The sequence below is a fragment of the Stenella coeruleoalba genome (assembly GCF_951394435.1).
Source record: "Stenella coeruleoalba genome assembly, chromosome: X".
NCBI classification, from domain to species: domain Eukaryota; kingdom Metazoa; phylum Chordata; class Mammalia; order Artiodactyla; family Delphinidae; genus Stenella; species Stenella coeruleoalba.
Window position 1 is genome coordinate 57,722,577 of NC_137152.1, and position 19,475 is coordinate 57,742,051.

The following is a 19,475-nucleotide window of genomic DNA, read 5'->3' on the forward strand; positions in this document are numbered from 1 at the left end:
ACTTACTTTTAAAGTTCCTAAATAATCAAGCTTTTGAGTACAACAAATTTTTTTCCATTTTAATAATGCAACCTCCTTGATAATGATGATGGTTTGATCAGTGCCTTTCACAGATCTAATTTCTTCCTCCCTCATACATCCTAAATGCTTTGCTTTTACTGCTATACTGTTAATAAAATGCTCACCCTAAATTCAAGTGTGGCTATATCTGTTTCCTGTCTCATCAACTAACTGTGATGCAGCTAGTGTAGCAGAAAGAGCAGTGAAGCTAACATTAGAATACCTGGATTACAGTATTTGTTTTATTACTTAGCAGCTGTGTGAATTTATTGTCTTAATGATCCCTGAATTATGGCATGGATTTTTGTGCTGCTGCCAAGTATGAAATAGTTTGAGACATGGGTTGGAAACTCAAAATATGTGATCTCTGTAACATTTTAGTGGGTGTGGGGAAGATAGAATATTTGAAATAGAAAATCTTGGACAAAAGGTCACCAGAGACCTTAATAAATTACTTAAACTTCCCGAGACTGCTTTGCTATCTATAAAATAGATAATGATGATGCTTACCTCACAGGATTGTTTAAGGGTTAACTGAGATATTGTATGTGAAAGAGTCTAGCCCAGTGTCTGGAAAATGGATGATGTTAATTAATGTTTCCTAGGGTTGGAGTCCTCCCTCCACTTCCCTCCTCCCCCGCCCCCGAAAACTCCAAAATTCAAACATCTTTCAAGATGCCCAAAAGGCACCACTCTACGAAGCCCTTCCAAACAACTTCAGGCAGTATAGCCCTTTGGTTAAGAGTGCTGGGCTTCTGGAATTAGAAAAGACCACCCAAGTTTAAAACCAGGTCTGCCATTTAGTAACTTCATGACCTTGGGCAAGTTATTTACCCTTTCTGCATCTAGATTTCCCACCGGTAAAATGAGATCATCATGGTACATATCTCATAGGGTTGTGAAGTATTAAATGAGATATGCACATAGAGCACTTAGCACAGTCCCTGACACTTAGTAAGTCCTCCATAAGTATTGCATAGTAGAAGTAGTAGAAAGTTTCCTCTTCAGTAAAATGTTAATAAAAATGCCTCCCAGGGTGTGGCAAAGTTCTGCTGTAAAAGTCTTTTAAACTGTAATGCTGAACAAACGTAAGGGATTGGTGTATACCTTAAGATATATGGGGCAAAGTTCTAACCTCACTTTTATAGAATATCCCTTCCCTGCACTGGAGGGAAGGGGGTAATAATACCCATTATTAATTAATAGGAAATAAAACCAGAAGATACGTCCGCGGGAAACAAGCAGCAGAAGCCCAAACAGCAGTATTAAGAGCAGCACCCGCATACCGTACCTCGACAATTCCCAGTAGTTCACCTCTAACGCCCCCCTTCCCTTGGAGCCGCGCAAGCGTACACTGATTTTGCTCCTCTCTCCCTCATGCCCCCGCCTCCAACACCCTCCGCCCCCCCCACCCCACCCCCCGGTCTACCCCACCACGCAGGCGCATCTCCTTAAATCCTGTCCCTACCCCCCTCATCTTTCTCTGCATTTCGTTCCCCCTCCTCTTCCAGCACCTCAGCAGGTTCAAACTCTTCTGCGTGAGGGTGGCGGTGATCGAAAGGTCACGTGATGAGCATCCTGCTGCCCAACATGGCGGAGTTCGACACGATCTCGGAACTGGAGGAGGAGGAAGAAGAAGCGGCAACGTCGTCGTCGTCGCCGTCGTCGTCGTCGTCGGTATCGGGGCCCGACGATGACGAGGAAGATGAGGAGGAGGAGGAAGAAGAGGAGGAGGAGGAAGAAGAAGAGGAGCAGGTGGAGGATACGCCGCCCCCGCCTCGGGTAGTGAGCGAAGAGCATCTGCGGAGATATGCCCCCGACCCTGTATTGGTGCGGGGCGCCGGCCACATCACTGTGTAAGCGAGAGGGAGCCATGGGGTTTGAAAAGGCTGAGATTTGGCGACAGAGGAATAAGGCAATCGAGGGGCCTGTGGAGTGGGGGAGGGCTGACTGAGGCATATAGTTAGGAAAGGACACCTGGTCTAAATGGGGAAACTGAGGGAGACAAGTGTAAAGGAAGTGAGGAGAAAGCAAATGTGATGCACCAACACCGGGTAAAAAGTGAGTATAGGACAGGGAAGTTAGGGGGTTGGGAGCCAGAGGGATTGGAGTAGGGGTGAGTCTCCTTGCTTCTGTGTATGCTGGCGATGAACAGTCTTTAAACTGCAGGATGTACCAGCGGACTCTTTGCCGCCAAGATTGATGTCTGGTGGAACACGGTGACAGCTGTAACAAGTGACGAGACCTAGGCTTGGACTCTTCAAAACAGAAACATAATATATTTTGTGAATAACATTATAGAATATCCACCCATCCATGTATTCATCCATCCTTTCTTCCTATCTAATCCCTTTGTAAATGAATTCAATAATCCTTTCCGTGTCTTGATCACTCCTCATTCTGACGTTTCTTAAATATCACACAATTAGAGGTTCAGGTTGAGAAGTAGCTATGAAACGTAGAAAGAGCAATGGATTGAGAGTGAGGGCTCTTGTATGTTAGTCCCAGCCCTGCTTCTTACTGACCCTGTGACCTTGGTCAGGTTACTTCCCATTTCTGGGCCTTGATTTCTCCATTGGTAAAATGAGGGGTTTGGAGTAGATGGTTTTTAAAGCCTTTCAGCTCTGAAATAATTTAACATACCTGCAGGAGATTTTGTATTCCCAAGTATTAAATATGCAAACATTAAATATATATGGAAATTAGTCCCCTAGGAGCTGAGAATGATTTTTTGAAAACTCATACGGAGTTTTTTTTTAAATTGACATCTTGGATCATATTTGAGAAAATAAAAAGGGGGAGGGACCTCATAGAGTAGTAGTTGTCAAAGCACAAGAAAAATTTAATGGTTCTCTGGTCTTTGAAGAGTGCTTTCTCGTTTTTATGTGCTTGGACAGTAAATACTTGGAAGTTTGAATATTGTGTCATGTTCATCCTCTTAATTATGCTATCATTTACTGAGTTTTCAAAATAGGACTATTTTTTCCTATCAAGTCATGCTGCCTGTAATTTTGATAATGGCTCACCTACCCCTCTTTCAGTTGAGTTCATATTATCTGAAATCATATATTATGCACCACCTCCCCCCGTCATGTTAGCTTTTAATTTTAACATGCTGAGTATTTTAATTGTAATATACTTTTGTGATCTTTGCATGAAAAGTATTAAGGAAGATTTCGAAATTGTGGAAGAGTGTGGGGAGATTTTTAGACCTGCCTTTTGGTTAGGCAATTTTAACACAATTTTTCTTGGTCCAAGAATTTTGCAGATAGCCTACAATGTTCAGATGCCAGCTTACTGCGCTGTTTTATTTCCATTCCTTTCATCACTAGGGAAACAATTTATTACTCAAATTAATTATGATTCTGGTACCAAAGGTTACTTTCATGCAGATTATTTCATATGATCAAACAGAAAAAGGCTTTTTATTCCAGTCTATAATTTTATATTCCAGCATTCCTCCCCTTCATTTTTTTCCTAAAATTCAGAAAACAAGGAACAGGGAAGAAAACAGAGTTTAGGTTCCCTGAAACTTATTTGTGGTTCCATTCTACTCCTCACACAACCATGGTGAAGTACTTAACAACCTATTTTCAATTAAAAGCAAAGCACTGACACTTGCAATGCCCAGGCCCTTATGATAGGTGTAATGACCTTCTCAGCTTAAAAATTCTGGAATAAGGAGTGTGAAATAATGGTGCTCATAGTAACTGCTGGTATTAATTGAAGCCAAAACCTGAAAAGCAGCAAACCAGTACTTGAATTGCTAACCAGCGTACATAGTTTGGAAAATTACTTAGTTGTATTGTACACATTCTCTGACCTAGAAAGCGTGTTTGATGTTAAATGAGAAACTGGTCTTTCTATGATAGGAAAACCTTCCTTACAACAGGTAAAGTAAGATCCTTAGGAAATAGTTAATCTAATTCTGAGACGTCTAAAATATCAGCCTCTTTAATTTTTTTCTGGCATGGGAGTGTTAGTTGCCCTATCTGAATGAAATATTTCTTATTCTCTCCCATTCTTATTTTTTTCATTCTTCGTGCAGTCATCTGTTCTTTAGAGGATGTTGTTTCTTTTCAAAGTTTAAAATTTGAGAACCATCACCTCAAATTCAGTATATCTTAAACCCAATTTATTTTCCCTCCCCAGATTGTCTGTGCATTCCAGTTTCCCCATTTCTGACCCTGATACTGCCATTCCAATCTTCCAGGGTAATATTTCAAGTCCTTGAGTCATTTTTAACTCTTCCTTCTCCTTGAATTGCCCTTTGCCAGTCTGTCCCAGAATTATGTCATCATGCCTTTTAAAAGGTCTATTAGATCATTCATTTTCTCCATTTCTACTGGCACCTCTCTAGTTTGGGTTGCCATCATCTCCTGCTTGAATTGCGGCCACAGTCTGCCACCTCTCCTCACCCCAATCCATCTGCATGCTTGTGCCAAACTAATTTTCGTAAAACACGGTTTAATCATGTCACTTTCCTGCTGAAACACCTGCACTGTATCTTAATTAGGTTTGAATTCCTGTGCTCTCTTCCTCCACCCTCAGAGATCATGGAGTCCCTCTGCTTGTTCAAAACTCACCCCTCCATTTATGCTTTCCATATCCTTCTCTTCCAGCCTCCTCCCAGGCAGCACCTCTCTATATATTACCTCACTCAGCCTCTCTGTTGGCTCAGCCTGTAAACATATTCAGTCTCTCTAATTCTTTAAAAATAAAAGCCTTCCTAGACCTACATTCCCCATTAGCTATTGTCTAATCTCTCTTCCTTCTTTCTCCAAATTTCTTAAGAGTAGCTACATTCACCATATCTATTTCCTCTTCACCCTTCTGTAATCTGGATTCTGCCACCATGACCACAGACAAACTGGTATCATTAAGATCACCATGACCCTCCTGTTGCTAAATTAGTGGGCATCTTCAATTTCCTATCTTTCTGGTCCTCTCTGCTGCATATAATGACTCCCTCTTTCTCAGAGGCTTTTACTCCAGGGGTCATAAACACACTGGCCTTCAGAGGCGAGACAGGTTACAGAAAATAGTGCAGCATGAGTAATGATGGGGCCTTAGTTGAACTGGAAGGTATATGTTTTGCCTAAAGGTATTCAAATTCTGATTTAAAAAAAAACATTTTGCCAGCCAAACAAATCTAGGAATTCCTTGGCCATTTCACTCTTCCTGGTTCTCCTTATATTTTTCTGGTTATTCCTTAACTGCCTCATTCATGGGTTTCTTTTCCTTTCTTGCTCCTTAAATACTAGTGATCTCCAGGGTTTTGTTCTCAGCCCACTATTCTCATTCCCTGCTCTATCTAGATGGTCTCATCTTGACTCTCATGGTTTCAATTATCTGATGTCTCCCAAATATGTATCAGTATCTCTATACCAGACTCTGTTCTGACTCTTACCTGGACTTCCTCACCTAATGGCTCACTAACATCTTAAATTCAACGTACTCAAAACAAAACTCATCCTCCCCCTCTCGCATCCCCTCACACCCCCATCCCAACCCCTCAAAAAATTCCTCCTATTTCTGAGTTCTCCAACTCAGTTAAATGGACCTCCTCCTATCCCATTATTCATCAGTGGTTCCTCTTTCCCACTCAGTTTTCTCACAGCTAAGCAATCAGTGGGTATTAGTAATGTATGACCTAAAAATTTCTTCTTTTCCTCCCTACCACCACTTCCCTGATTCAAGCCCCTTTCACCACCCTACTAGTTATCTTGCCTTCATCCTTGTCACCTCCAAATCTATTCCTCAGCCTGCTGCTCAATGGAGACACCACTTTCCTGTTTAAGACTTCTGTGGTTTCCCCTTCATCCATAGGATCGAGTCTAAGCTCTATAACATGGAATATAGAACTGGACCCTGCCTATCTATCAGCCTAATCTTTTGACATTTCCCTTTACTGCTTGTATTTTCTTATTCACAGCATGCTGTTTATCTCTTTGCCTCTGCTCAAGCTGGGGCCTTCATCTAGAATCCCAGTACCTACCACCCTTACCTCTAAGTCACCACCTCCTGCAAGTCTTCTCTGCCCTGAATAAATTGGAAGCAGAAATGGCAGGACAATCACTGGTTCCCTCTGAATTCTCAGTGCTTAACACAGTGCCTGCCCTGAAGTAGACACTCAGTAAAAGTGAGTTGAATAAATACTGGTTCACTTTAGTAAAAATATGCCCACCATAGTGTGTGCTGTATTATAGGCCCTCAACAAATGCTAGTTAGTTGAATCATCCTCTGGAGAGTATTTGTGTTTCTGAGCATAGATACAATACTACCAGATTTGGGGTGGGGGTTATGGCATGTCCTTACCTCTGAAAGGTTTGTTGAGCAAGATTTTATGTGTCAGAATACCCCTGTGTGCTTATATCATCTTTACACATTGGTTTTCTCGTTACTTATCAAGATATCATTTAATGTCTTATCAATCAATTATAATTTTTTGAGAAGTCGAATGACCTAACCAGAATAATTGTAATTCCAAATCTGAGATGATGATGATCATAAATGGATATTTGGGTATCTTTTTTCAAATTAAAAATTTTTTAAAGTGTCATTAAGGCAGATATATTTGATGTGTTACTCATTGCTGTATATATACCCAGCACAAAGAACAGTAACTGCCATCTTCTGTGTGTCAGTATGCCAGTATGATGGGCACTACCATTTAAATATTGTATAACACACCTAAAATATTTTATTAAAAGATACAAGAATGCCTTTAATATATATATAAATGGCTAAATTAACTCCCACAGATTTGAGGTTTTAGAAACAGAAATAATGAAATGTCTCTTGTAAGTATTGTTTCAGAAATACTATACATTTGAGTGATGTAGCTTAGTGTCTATCATTTTTCATCTTGATATTTTTAGGATGAATATTTGGATCTTACATCTCATGAGATTTTTTTTCTTATTTATAGGTATTACCACACTCTTTATATTACTTAAAATATATAGATATTTACCCTTGATAATACAGAAGTTAGTAGAGATAAGAGGTTACCAATTCTCAGAAATATATAAAATTCTCATTAAAATTAATCTAAAAGAGCTGAAGTGATTATATACAGAATTGAAAAAAGATGCCCAAATTTGCCAAACAGTGCATTTCTGCAGAAAGTTAGAGAGCACTACAAATATTGATACTTCTCTAATCAGTGAATGGAATGCCTTTTCTGTAAACAGCTGTCTTTGAGGAATTACAGTGAAGCATTGTTAATTTGTGTTTGTATAAGGTAAGTATTTTATAAGATTTTAGGCTTTGAGAATACTGAAGCTATGGTAACTTGTCATTTTACAGGGCAGCAAGACATGATTATTTCCATATGGAAGATAAAAGAAATTTAATTTTTTAAAATCTCTTTTAATTGAAGGGCATAGACTTTCCTTTTTCTTGTTATAGTAAATAGAGATCAGTGCAGGTTCTTCAGAATCAGTGTTACTATAAGTGCATAGTTTTCTAGTGAAATGGTTTTTGTTGGCAGAATTTTACTACACTTTGATGTGTTTTCTTAAATAACCTGAACACATAAACTTAAATTTGAGCAAGGTTTTCAAAGGCTGATGTATAGTCATTTTCAAAAGAATTAAAAACAGTAAGGGGTATAGGGAGGGAGAAAAGAGGGAAGAGCAACTAGAGGACCCATCCTTCTTTACCTCAGTTTCCTTTACTCCAAAGAATTGTCCAAGAAATTAAAATTTGGGGCATTGGAGACACTTAACAAATAAAATACAATCATTAAGAACCACCAGCTGTGTCAGCTTCAAACACATAATAGGCTCTATATTTAATGAAGCCGATAAAATGACAGTGTGAGCAGTTCCCAAGTGCCTTTGTCTAATGCTGAAGAACCCCACATCTTGACTCATGTCTGTCACTGATCAGTAATGGGTAGATGAGCTTGTCTAACCTCTGTGGACTCATAGTTCTTAACTTAATGGTTTACTTATGAAACAAAGCTGAGGTGTTCATTTAGCAGGAGCCATTTCAACATTTTCCTAGTAGCTACTAAGTAAAATGTTGTGCCTAAGATTATTTAAGTACTCATTTTAGGTGCTGAATATCTAATGGAGAAGTTAAAGAAAGAAATCCCTGGTAGGCAAGAACAGAATTGCTACTACCTTTTAGCCCAAATTATGAGAATATATTGGGCCTAGTTTGCCTATCTTTATACCTTTTGAAGTAGATAAATGTAGGCCATAATGGAGTGTTTTAAGAAGTAAAATGACACTTTCCTTAGCATTTCTTTTTTTTTTTTTAATTTTTGTCCACACTGCATAGCTTGTAGGATCTTCATTCCCCGACCAGGGATTGAACTTGGGCCCTTGGCAGTGAGAGCAGAGAGTGCTAACCACTAGACTGCCAGGGTATTCCCTCCTTACCATTTCTAATATACTTTTTATATTTTAGAAAATACAATCCATTTTTATATTAGAGAAGAAAATTTGTAATGTGAATTTAGCAAGCAGTTTTTGAGAACCTGAGCACTGGGCTAAGCACTATGAAGAATACAGAAAAAAGAAAGTACAGGTCTTGGTTTACAAAGCTAACAGGAAAATCTCCTTTAAGGAATTGGTGTGGATCAGCGAAGAATAAAAGAAAATATTTTATTAAATTTTGAATTGTGTAGTACAGATTAAAGTTGGCTATGAGTGTTCAGAGAAAGGGAAATCCATGAAGGCTTGCAGCAGGGGTTGACTTGAGTTTTGAGGACTGCATTGGATTGAAACTAGGGAGAGGAAGCAAGAGAAACCACATGAGCAAAGACGAGCCAACACAGCAGTGGCAGTGGAAAGGAAGGAAATGATATGAGAATGATTTCAAAGGAACAAATAACAGGACTTGGGACCACCTGGATATAAGCAAGGTGCAAAAAATAGGAGAGGGAAGGTCCAAAAAATACCAGGGTCTAGGTTAAAGAGAGTCAATGTGCCATTGATAGAGATGAGGAATTTGGAAGGGGGGAGCCAGTTTCCAATAAAAGGTAACTTTTAATTTTAGACGTGTTCACTTGAGGTGTATTATTTTGTAGCACGATATCCAAATGGAAATAGTTATTTTTGTTGTTTTTTTTAATTTATTTTATTGAAGTATAGTTATTTACAATGTTGTGTTAATTTCTGCTGTACAGCAAAGTGATTCATTTATATATATGTATATATTCTTTTCCATATTCTTTTCCATATTCTTTTCCATTATGGTTTATCACAGGATATTGAATATAATTCCCTGTGCTATACAGTAAGACCTTGTTGTTAATCCATTCTATATATGCTAGTTTACATCTGCTAACCCCAAACTCCCACTCCATCCCTCCCTCACCCACCCTCCCCCTTGGCAGCCACAAGTCTGTTCTCTATGTCTGTGATTCTGTTTCTGTTTCATAGATAAATTCATTTGTGTCATATTTTAGATTCCACATATAAGTGATATCATATGGCATTTCTCTTTCTCTTTCTGACTTACTTCACTTTGTATAATAATCTCTAGGGCCATCCATGTTGCTACAAATGGCATTATTTCCAAATGGAAATTTTTAGTATGCAATTAGAGATGAGGGACTAGAGCATGTTGGGAAATATAGAACTAGAGATATAGATTTGGCATAGAAGTGATTGTCAAGGCTATTAAAAATAGATGAACTGTTGTAATTCCTTTAGAAAGAGGAGCAGATGACTAACAGCTAAACTTTGGGAAAAGACAAGAGTGTTAGGAGAGAGTGAATGAATCGGAGAACGTTAGGAAGGAGTGGTGAACAGCATCATAGGCTGCAAAGTCGGGGGGAAAGTTCTGAGAAGAGGACATTGAATTTGGCACTAAATAAGATGAACTTGTCTTTCTAAATAAATTTACCAAATAAGGGATTATTTTCAGTATAGTAACAGCATCAAAAGAGAAATTTCAGAAGGTTAGGGACTTCCCTCGTGGTCCAGTGGTTAAGACGCCACGCTCCCAACACAGGGGCACGGGTTCCATCCCTGGTGGGGGAACTAAGATCCCACATACCACACGGCACAGCCAAAAAAAAAAAAAAGCCAGCATGTTCATTCAAAAGGTTAAGAAAGGAAGGGGTAATATTAAGGAAATGGAAACAGTGGCAACGAAAGTTCATTTGTCTGGTGATAAATGCAAAGAGAATAGCAAAGCTAAAAATTTTTTAAATAATAGAAATATTCCATGCATTTTGAGGAATACATCTGTCTATATTCTCTATGTATTTGATATGTAGTAAAAGAATGGCAACTGGGAAAAGCTATAATGGCAGCAGTCTCTAATGGAGGTAGGAACATATTATTAACGTTGTATCTAAAAGGCAAAAGGGGAATTCCTTGGTGGTCCAGTGGTTAGGACTCAGTGCTTCCACTGAAGGGGACACAGGTTTGATCCCTGGTCAGGGAACTAAAACCCCACATGCTGCACTGCACGGCCAAAAATAAATAAATAAATAAATTGGATTTTTTTTTTTTTTTTTTTTTTTGCGGTACGCGAGCTTCTCACTGTTGTGGCCTCTCCCGTTGCGGAGCACAGGCTCTGGACGCACAGGCTCAGCGGCCACGGCTCACGGGCCCCGCCGCTCTGCGGCATGTGGGATCTTCCCGGACCGGGGCACGAACCCGTGTCTCCTGCATCGGCAGGCGGACTCCCAACCACTGTGCCACCAGGGAAGCCCTAATTTTAAAAAATAGAAGACAAGCTGTACGAATGGAAATAGAGCTCTGCTTTCAAATGTATCATGTCTACTTTCTATAAATGAAACCTGTATATATTTCTTTGTTACGCAATAAGAATTAACTGTGGAATAATGAATTCAATTACATCTTCTTGACTAGTGATAAGGTAACTATTTACCTAAATATGATTTGAATGAAATATGTTTCTTGCTCTATTAAATATTTGTCATGTTACTGATTGCTTAGTTAGTACATAATTACAAATATATATTTAATACTAGAGTATCAGTTTCTCAAACAGCACATGAAAGTTGCCATAAAAATTCATGTACAAGAGTACCATTTTATTTTTAAGTTTGGTTATACTCCTCTATGTATAGATTTAAGGGGAATGTTATGAGAATGTTATTATAAAAATGTTATGCTCTCGTTGTGTGTTGTACTGACACCTAGAGAAGTAATGAAGTTTTTTAATGAAGTGAAGTTCTTTTTATAATTCCTAATTAATTTTCTCAACTCTTTTAAAGTATAGAATTTGTTGTTTTAAAATACATTTTAAACATGCAAGGTAAAATATATTTATGTACAGATATGTACCTTGCTGCTAGCTGCTAAATATAGTCTTTTGCACAAAAAGAGCACAAGGATTGGCTTGTGTCCTTGAAGAGGAGCTGTTAACGTAAATGATACAAGGAGACTGTGATTCTCACAGAGAGTTTTAATAGGACGTTGGATTCTTAAGATGTCTTTAAAGTGACCCTAAGACCAAAGTGCAATAAATCAGTAGAATCAAACAGGACATACAGTAGCTTATTATTCAACAAACTTTTATTAAGCACCTACTAGATTCCATTGTGCTAGTGGAAGCATAGTGGAAGATAGCAAAGTAAATAAGCCATAGTTTCTGTTCTCAAGGAGCTTAATATAGGACAGAAAGAATTTAGGGATTAGCATTTGAATTTTGGTTGCCTCCTCTTACTATGTGACTTTGGGCAAGTCATTTGATTACTTTTTGAAAAAATTTTTTCTGAGTGTCAGCTTCCTTCTCTGTAAAACAGAGATAACAATACCCCTCTTGAAGGGTTGTGAATTTTAGAGGTAATGTATTTACCTAACACAGTGTCTAACCCATGGTAAGTAGATAGTTACTGGTAACTGTTACTATTATTGTCTACCTCAAAAGGAGTTCTTATTAAATGTTAGTGTTTTTTGCTTACACTAACATAAAATTGTAGTCACTCTGATATATCATCTAACATGCAGGAAGTGACCTTTGTTATTCCTACCAAAATCAATCACCAAGTAGGTGAAGGAAGGCTTATAAAAAATCATTTTGACTTAGTACAGATTTCAGTGAGTGTACTTGAAAAAAGTCAGAGCTTTTGAGGCTGGGATCTGTTTTCTCAAAATTGGTTGAACATATACATAAAAGCCATTCATAAGGATCAACCTTTGAGTATCTGAATAGTAACTGATCATAAGTTGTCAAGCTCTATAGTTCCAAAGGTTACATTAGTTTTTATTAGGAATTTTCATATATCCACAGAAGTAGAAAGAATAGTATAATCCACTCCCATATATAACCCATCAGCCAGTTCCAACAGTTATCAATTAAAATGGGTTTTAACAGAGATGTTTCAATCAAAAGTTGTGATATTTCCAGCTGTATGTCAGTGTTTCTCTATTATTTTTTAATCTCATATCATGGTTCTAGTTAGAATCCTACTTTAACATTGGCTCCTTAAGTTTCTTTTACTGTTAATTTGGATTAATAGTCAAAGGTGTATTTTCTATAAATATCAAATTATTTTTAGGACGTGCTTTTAGGTCACAACATCAAAAGAAAAATGCATGGCTTTGTAACTTTTTTTAAGGGCAAGAGTTAAATATGCTGGGTAGAATATATTTTGTTCTGTCTTTGTTTTTAAGGTTTGGCTTGAGCAACAAGTTTGATACTGAATTTCCCTCAGTTCTAACAGGGAAGGTAAGTGAGAGTTTGCATTGAACTTTTCAATTCTAAAAGCATTGTTTTATGACTTATTTAGTGTTATGACAAGTGCTTTGACTCACTGTAATGAAGTCTGATAATAAGAGGTCAGGGTAATTGGAGGCTATGTCGTTAGTGACTGAAAGCTGTCTCCATGACTACTAGCATATGACCAGTTATTTTGTTCATGTCCATTAATGCCAGCCATTACTTACTTATCTGTTCAGTTTTTCCAGTTTTGCCTTTTTTCTCAGCACTGGTAGCTGTAATTGTTTTCATTTAGGTCAGTAATTTCCAATGATTTTAGAGTTAACGAAGTTATCAGTGTTCAAATTTGTATCACTCTATGAATTTTAGTGTCCTGTGATGTGATTTGTTATACATCAAAAAATCAAATTTTTGGTTGGACATTTTTCTGTCATTTAGATAGCTTGAGCTTCTACAATTGGATTCACTGCAATAAATTGTTATTACCTTTTTGTTTCCTGGTTCCTCTACACCCAGTAGTATCTTCTAGCATCGAGGCTCAATATTCAAAGACTTCCTAGGATTCAAAACTGTTTGGAAAATCCTCTTACAACAGTAATGTTAACTTCTAAACCCAAAGGAAAAAGCTCTGACTAAGGCAAAAAGAATATATAAAACTCCTAGCGTATTGTCAGGTACTTATTAGCTTCACAATGTAAGTTTGTGGTTGTTATTGATAATTCTTCATCAGTATATCCCAGTTTCACCCTGATTGTTTTTCCACTTTTCTCTACTCACCAGCTTTCAATTTTAATTGCTTTTGCTACTTTAACCTTCTTCATCTGAGTAATTGTTTGTTCTTGGTCCCATCGATAATTTGTTCTCTTTGATTGTTGACCTTTTCTGTCTCTCCTGATATATAATGTCAAATCATTCCATATAGTACTAAACAAGTGGTGATAGTCCCTAGGTAAGTGAACATTAGAAAATATGTGGCCATTTATCTTTTTAGGATACAAAGAGCCCTTTGGTTTGAGATTTTGGCCTCACTCTCTAGTATGTTCTACCTTCCTATCCTGATCATTTAGAATTATTCACCAGTTTAAGCAGCAGTTCAGATTTAGATTTGTGTATATGAATTAATCATAAATGTTTTTTCCAAGGGAAAAAATAGCTATGGGAAAAAATCTCTTGAATAGTAATTTGCCTGTGGAAAGATGGCAAATTCAATATTAAAGAGAATGTGAATTAAAGCATCTCCAGTGGAAAACTTGTTCTTTATGTTTCCCTTGATGCTGCTGCATGTGTTGTCTGGGCAGTTACATCCAGCTTTATTATTGGTTTAGTTAAAAAAAGTTTGAATTATAAATACAAGTAACTCTAGAAAATGAATAATCAAAAAATATGTCAGAGAATAGAGTTCCCAGGTGTAAGAATTATCCATCTTTGAAATTGGCCACTTTTATGTGCTCGAGGAATCTTCAGAATATTTCTTCACACCTCTTCATTTCTTTCCAAGCCTTCTAAAACTAGAAATTCCACCAGCATAAAAGATAGTCATTTTTTAAACTAGGGAAGTAGGAATATTAAGCTGCCTTTGGTATGCATTCACACAACCTAAATGATCTGGATATGAACTGTTCTTAAAGATATCCATTCTTTTCAGGTGACCGTTTTCGTAACACATAATGATTGGATATTTATTCTAGTGTGCATTATTTAAATGCACAAAATTTCTCATAAATTGAATGAGGCATAAATGATACAGTGATGTTTTTCCTAGTTTAGTGTTTGGTGATGAAAAAAACTAAAAGGAATTCTGAAAGTCTGATTTTTTTTCAAAGTCACATGATAACTTTATTTTCTCTTTAATGAGATTATTTTTCTCCGGTAGGCACTATTTCATTTGTATAGGTTATTTTGGATTATCAAAATGCATCTCTGATAACTGTGGGGTCTTGAGAGGCAAAAAAGAATTTGCATGTTTCAGAAAAAATCTAAAAGAAAAAAAAGGTTTGAATTCCAGACTTAGCAGCAGTGTAAGTATATTTCAAAATGAATAAATGCAGTAGGTAAAATAGAAAAATAAATCTGCATTTTACAAAACCAGTATTCCAGCATGAGTGGAATTCTATATAGCATTTATGCCTAAACTAAGCAAAATTGTGGAGTGAATTCTGAAAACCTCAAAAGCCATTTTGTTAAGCTCTGTGACTCAGTATTAATTTTGTGCTTCTTATGTATTAATGCTTTTAATATAAATAAAAAGATAATCTTTTATATTAAGTTAAGGAAAGATTGTTTCCTCCTTTCACTGAAGATAAGTCCTCCTGTCGTGATAGGACATATCAAACAGGTGTATACATACAGATTCTGGTGACCAGAAAATGAAAGAACCACAAAACTTCAGAAAAGAAATAAAAGCTTCCGGCCCTCAGCTTGAAACAATTAAATGGTGTTACAGGGAGATTAGTGTGCAGTGTTGGGAACCATAAACCATAAAATCCACCTTTACTATTGCGATCCAGTATGACAAGTGATTGATTGGGTTGTGTTCCCCATGATTGAAGGAGGCAAATCAGTCCTGCTGGGTTTTGCTTAGATTTTTGTCTGTTTGCAAAGTCTCTTGCATCCTGTTATAAAATATTATGACCCTTTCCCCCACCTTTATGATGTGGCTTTCTTTTTTCTTTCTAAGAAAGTCAAAAGGAATTAAATGTTTCTTTACAACCTGCCATTCAGCTACAAAGTAAAGGGCTTCCATCTAACCTTCATTACTAGAAATACTCAATTATATGGAAGTAAATGAGTAAAATGTTATTAACTCTGATTCCACACAGTTAACTAAACATTTCTTTCACATTGTTTAAAATCGGGAGTTAACCAATTCTCATTTCCTATGCCTTTATCTCTGTTTTATGACTTTTACTGTTATTCAAATACAGATTTTTTTTTCAAAGACAATTCTGGCTTCCTTTTAAAGTCAAAATGAAGATTTCAGTTTATTCTTTGAAATTCTAGTAAAAGTTTTCTTTTCAATATGTTTCTGTTATTACTTCAAAAAATTTGAATTCTCACTTTTAGTAACTTGAATGTTTTAGTTTTTAATTTGTCCATAGTAAGAGAGTACAAACTGTGAATATTATATGTTAAAAGTGGAAAGTATTGGTGGAGAAGAAGGAAAATTGCCACATTTTAGAAATGCTTTTGTTAATTCATTTCCAGAAGCATGTAATGAAAGATAAATCTTATAACAAATTTTATATACCTTGGCATATAATTTACTTCATTCACAGTGTTTTAAACAAAAATCAAATTTTACATTTTGGATTGATTCATTTCTGACTTTAGCCTCATTCTTTACTTTTTCTCGTCTGTGCTTACACGCTTTTAAATAAAAGTTTTAAATAAAAATTTTACTTTTTAAACATAAATTTAAATTCTACTTACAAGCACTTAAATTTGTTAATGGACAGATTTAATAATTTTATGAGTTTATATCAAAATTTGCCATATTTAAAAAATGTATTAGTGTTTCTGGATACACAGTTTAAAGAAAATTGATAATAATGTTATATTACAGATTACAGCTAAATATATAAATATATTTTCCTTATTTTAACTTCCATTTGCTTGCTCAGTGGCTCACTAGGAAAAAAGAAGTTGAATATCACTCTTTGAGAGGTAAATTTTAAGATAGCAACTTAGTACCTTGATTTTACAAAGAACATCTTTTCTCTTAAGAATTGAAAAGCATTAAATTTGCATTCAAAATGTAGCAGTTTATCCTTTTGTTTATAATAGACTGTGTAGCAAAGCTGTGGAGTATTAAGTTACCTGATACAAACCTTCAGGTGATACTCGATGCAAAAAAGAGCTTTGCTTTTCTTTCTCCACATCTAGTCAAATACGATTCGCTGACTTCCTTTCTCAAAGCATTCTAGTTAGGAGGTCCTTTCTAAGGTATAATTTCCATTCCCTGTGAGGTATGTAATAGAAAAATTATTTATTTCATTTTATAGATGGGAGACTAAAACTCACAAAAATTAAATGAACTTACCTAGGATTTTTTATAACTAATAAGAGACTAGAATCTAGATCTTGACTTGTTGTCTTAATGTGCTTAGCCTGTTGGTGTTTTCTATTTTCAATTATAAGCCATGGTTCTCTGAATTTACTTTCATATTTACTCCAGATATTTAGTCATTTATTTGGAATTCTTTTCACTCAGTGATTGTCTTTAGGTCATATTGGAGAATGAAATCAGTTTAGTTTCCTCCTGTAAATACAGTTTTGAGCCTTACAATTTCACAACTTGTTAACATATTAGGAAGAAAATCTGATTTATAGGTTAAGCGATTAACATTATTGGGTGGCATGAACAATTCTAATAAAGCTAGTATAATTATTTAATGTTTAAATCATGATGGTACTGAATTCTGTGGTCATGTATCTTTCTAACGTCTGCTAATAGGTATGTATTGTAGTATTGATTCTAAGACATGTTTATTAAAAGACAAAAATGTAATAAATTGATTCCTGTAATACAGTTTTTACTTGGAAGAGTTATAAAGCTCTGTATTTTTGATACCAAACATGCTAGTGGGGTTTTTATTTTACAGCAGCTTATTTTTCCTAGTAATTTCATAATTTTTGCTTGCACAACCAGATGGCAGAATTTTTTTCCCATAGATTTTACAGTGTGACAGCTTTCTAAATGAAAGGGAATCATTTTTGTGATCCAGAAATGTGATTTCACTGAAAGCAAACTATTTTTAGTATACCTTTGAATTGTATAACCTTCAAGCAGAGTTTTTTGTATAAATCTAATTATGCCTGTCATGCTCTTGCCTTTGAACTGACTTTGTCATTGTTTACAGAGAGGCACAAGCAGCCACTTCCAGGAATGGAGGTAGTAATTAAAAATATTAAATTTGTATATTTAAGGATCTCTGAACTTCTAAAATTTATAGCAGCTATGAGTCCATTTTATACTAATATTAAGACTGTGTTTTGAATGTGATCACTCCTCACTGTCTTTTGTTAGTGTAGCTTTTCCCTACAAACAATGGCAAGTGTTAAAATTGTTATCTTGCAAATTTGCCAGGGAGAAAAGGTTTGAGAGTTGCCTTTTTAAAGATAATCCAGAAATATTGCTGAGGTCTAAATTTAATTCTATTTACTCTGGTAGTATTTAGGTTTTATTGTTGTATTATGCTTCTAGTCTTACTCAACCTTTAGTCTGAGTGACTGGAGACTATAAATAATATTGCTTTAATAATGAGAATATTTGTAAGAAAACTGCTTAACAGGTATCCTTTACCACCAATGTTACTGTTGTCATTTTATTGTTGATAATTTCAAAAGACTGTTTTCGAACATGAGAATAAGTTCTGTAAACATGAAATTATATTGTTTTGCTTTCTAATGTCATCCAGGAGTATGTAATACATATTTTTTTGGTATTTTATTTTTTTAACATCTTTATTGGAGTATAATTGCTTTACAGTGGTGTGTTAGTTTCTGCTTTATAACAAAGTGAATCAGTTATACATATACATATGTTCCCATATCTCTTCCCTCTTGCGTCTCCCTCCCTCCCACCCTCCCTATCCCACCCCTCCAGGCGGTCACAAAGCACCGAGGGAAAGATAGGGAGGAAATATATTTAGACGTGTAATTCCTTAAAGTACTTGTAATAAGACAAACATTTTCTTTAGATTTAGAGACAAATAGTAGAAAGCTGCCCACAGATTGTTAAAGATTGCACCCTTGTTGTAGGTGGCCCCAGAAGAATTTAAGACCAGCATTGGCCGTGTGAATGCATGTTTGAAAAAGGCTCTCCCAGTCAATGTGAAATGGCTGCTGTGTGGTTGTCTCTGCTGCTGTTGCACACTGGGTTGCAGCCTGTGGCCCGTTATTTGTCTCAACAAAAGAGTGAGTAACCATTTTATTGTGTAATAATAATGAGCTAACGTTTATTGAACACTTGCTGTGTGCCAAGTACTTTACAGAATTTATTAAATTCTCATAACAATGCTGTCCTCATTCTAGATATAAAGAAACTCGGGGTCAGAGAGATTAAGTCATTTGTCCAACCTTTATCAACGCTTTATCACTTAATATGGGTTCAATCATTATTTTAAATAAGTGCAAAGTAAGTGGAGTACTTAAGTAAATATAAATGTGACTGGGCTACTTATTCTTTTTACAAAACCTGAAGCTATGATTTAAAGTATTTCCAAGCCACAGGTATATGGGAGAGTTTCTTCTGATCTGAAGAAAGGCAGAAGTGAGAGTAATCTACAAAGTTGGTAGGGGAAATCCTTGTTGATTTTGAACATGTCAAAATAACATTCTGACATGACATTACCAGTTATGTCATGGATTTAAGACTACTACATTTATCTCGTCTTCTTTAAAATTTTATTTTGATCTTTAGAATGATTTTCCCCCAGTGGGAAGATATTTTTAAACTTTTTAATTGAAGCCAATGAGGAAAATTAATTCATTTTACCTACAGTTATTTTCCCTGTACCACATTGATGATTTCATTTAAACTTCTAAATAATAATTAGCCTACTGAACCATATTCAACATCACAGCACCTTGTGGGGGTATAATTAGTGATGCAGTTGTTTCATAAACCAAAAAGATTCCCAACAAGTACTCATTACATTTTCCCCTCCATCTTTCTCTTGCCCTCCTTAATGTCTACTTCAAAAAAACAAATAATAAAATACTGTCACCCCTATAACTTTTTGAATGGAAAATTAGAC

The 19,475-nt window shown here is 36.0% G+C and overlaps 1 protein-coding gene across 2 annotated transcripts in view; it reads left to right on the forward strand.

Moving 5' to 3' along the window:
* Positions 1-1,523: 1,523 nt before the first annotated feature.
* Positions 1,524-19,475, forward strand: part of CHIC1 (cysteine rich hydrophobic domain 1) — a 36,744-nt gene continuing 18,792 nt past the window's right edge. For both annotated transcript variants that reach the window (XM_079911690.1, XM_079911689.1), the window contains exons 1-3: positions 1,524-1,916; positions 12,672-12,726; positions 18,478-18,633. In XM_079911690.1, coding sequence (XP_079767816.1) covers positions 1,630-1,916; positions 12,672-12,726; positions 18,478-18,633 — 498 coding nt within the window. In that variant the 5' untranslated portion in view covers positions 1,524-1,629. The remainder of the gene's footprint in view (positions 1,917-12,671; positions 12,727-18,477; positions 18,634-19,475) is intronic.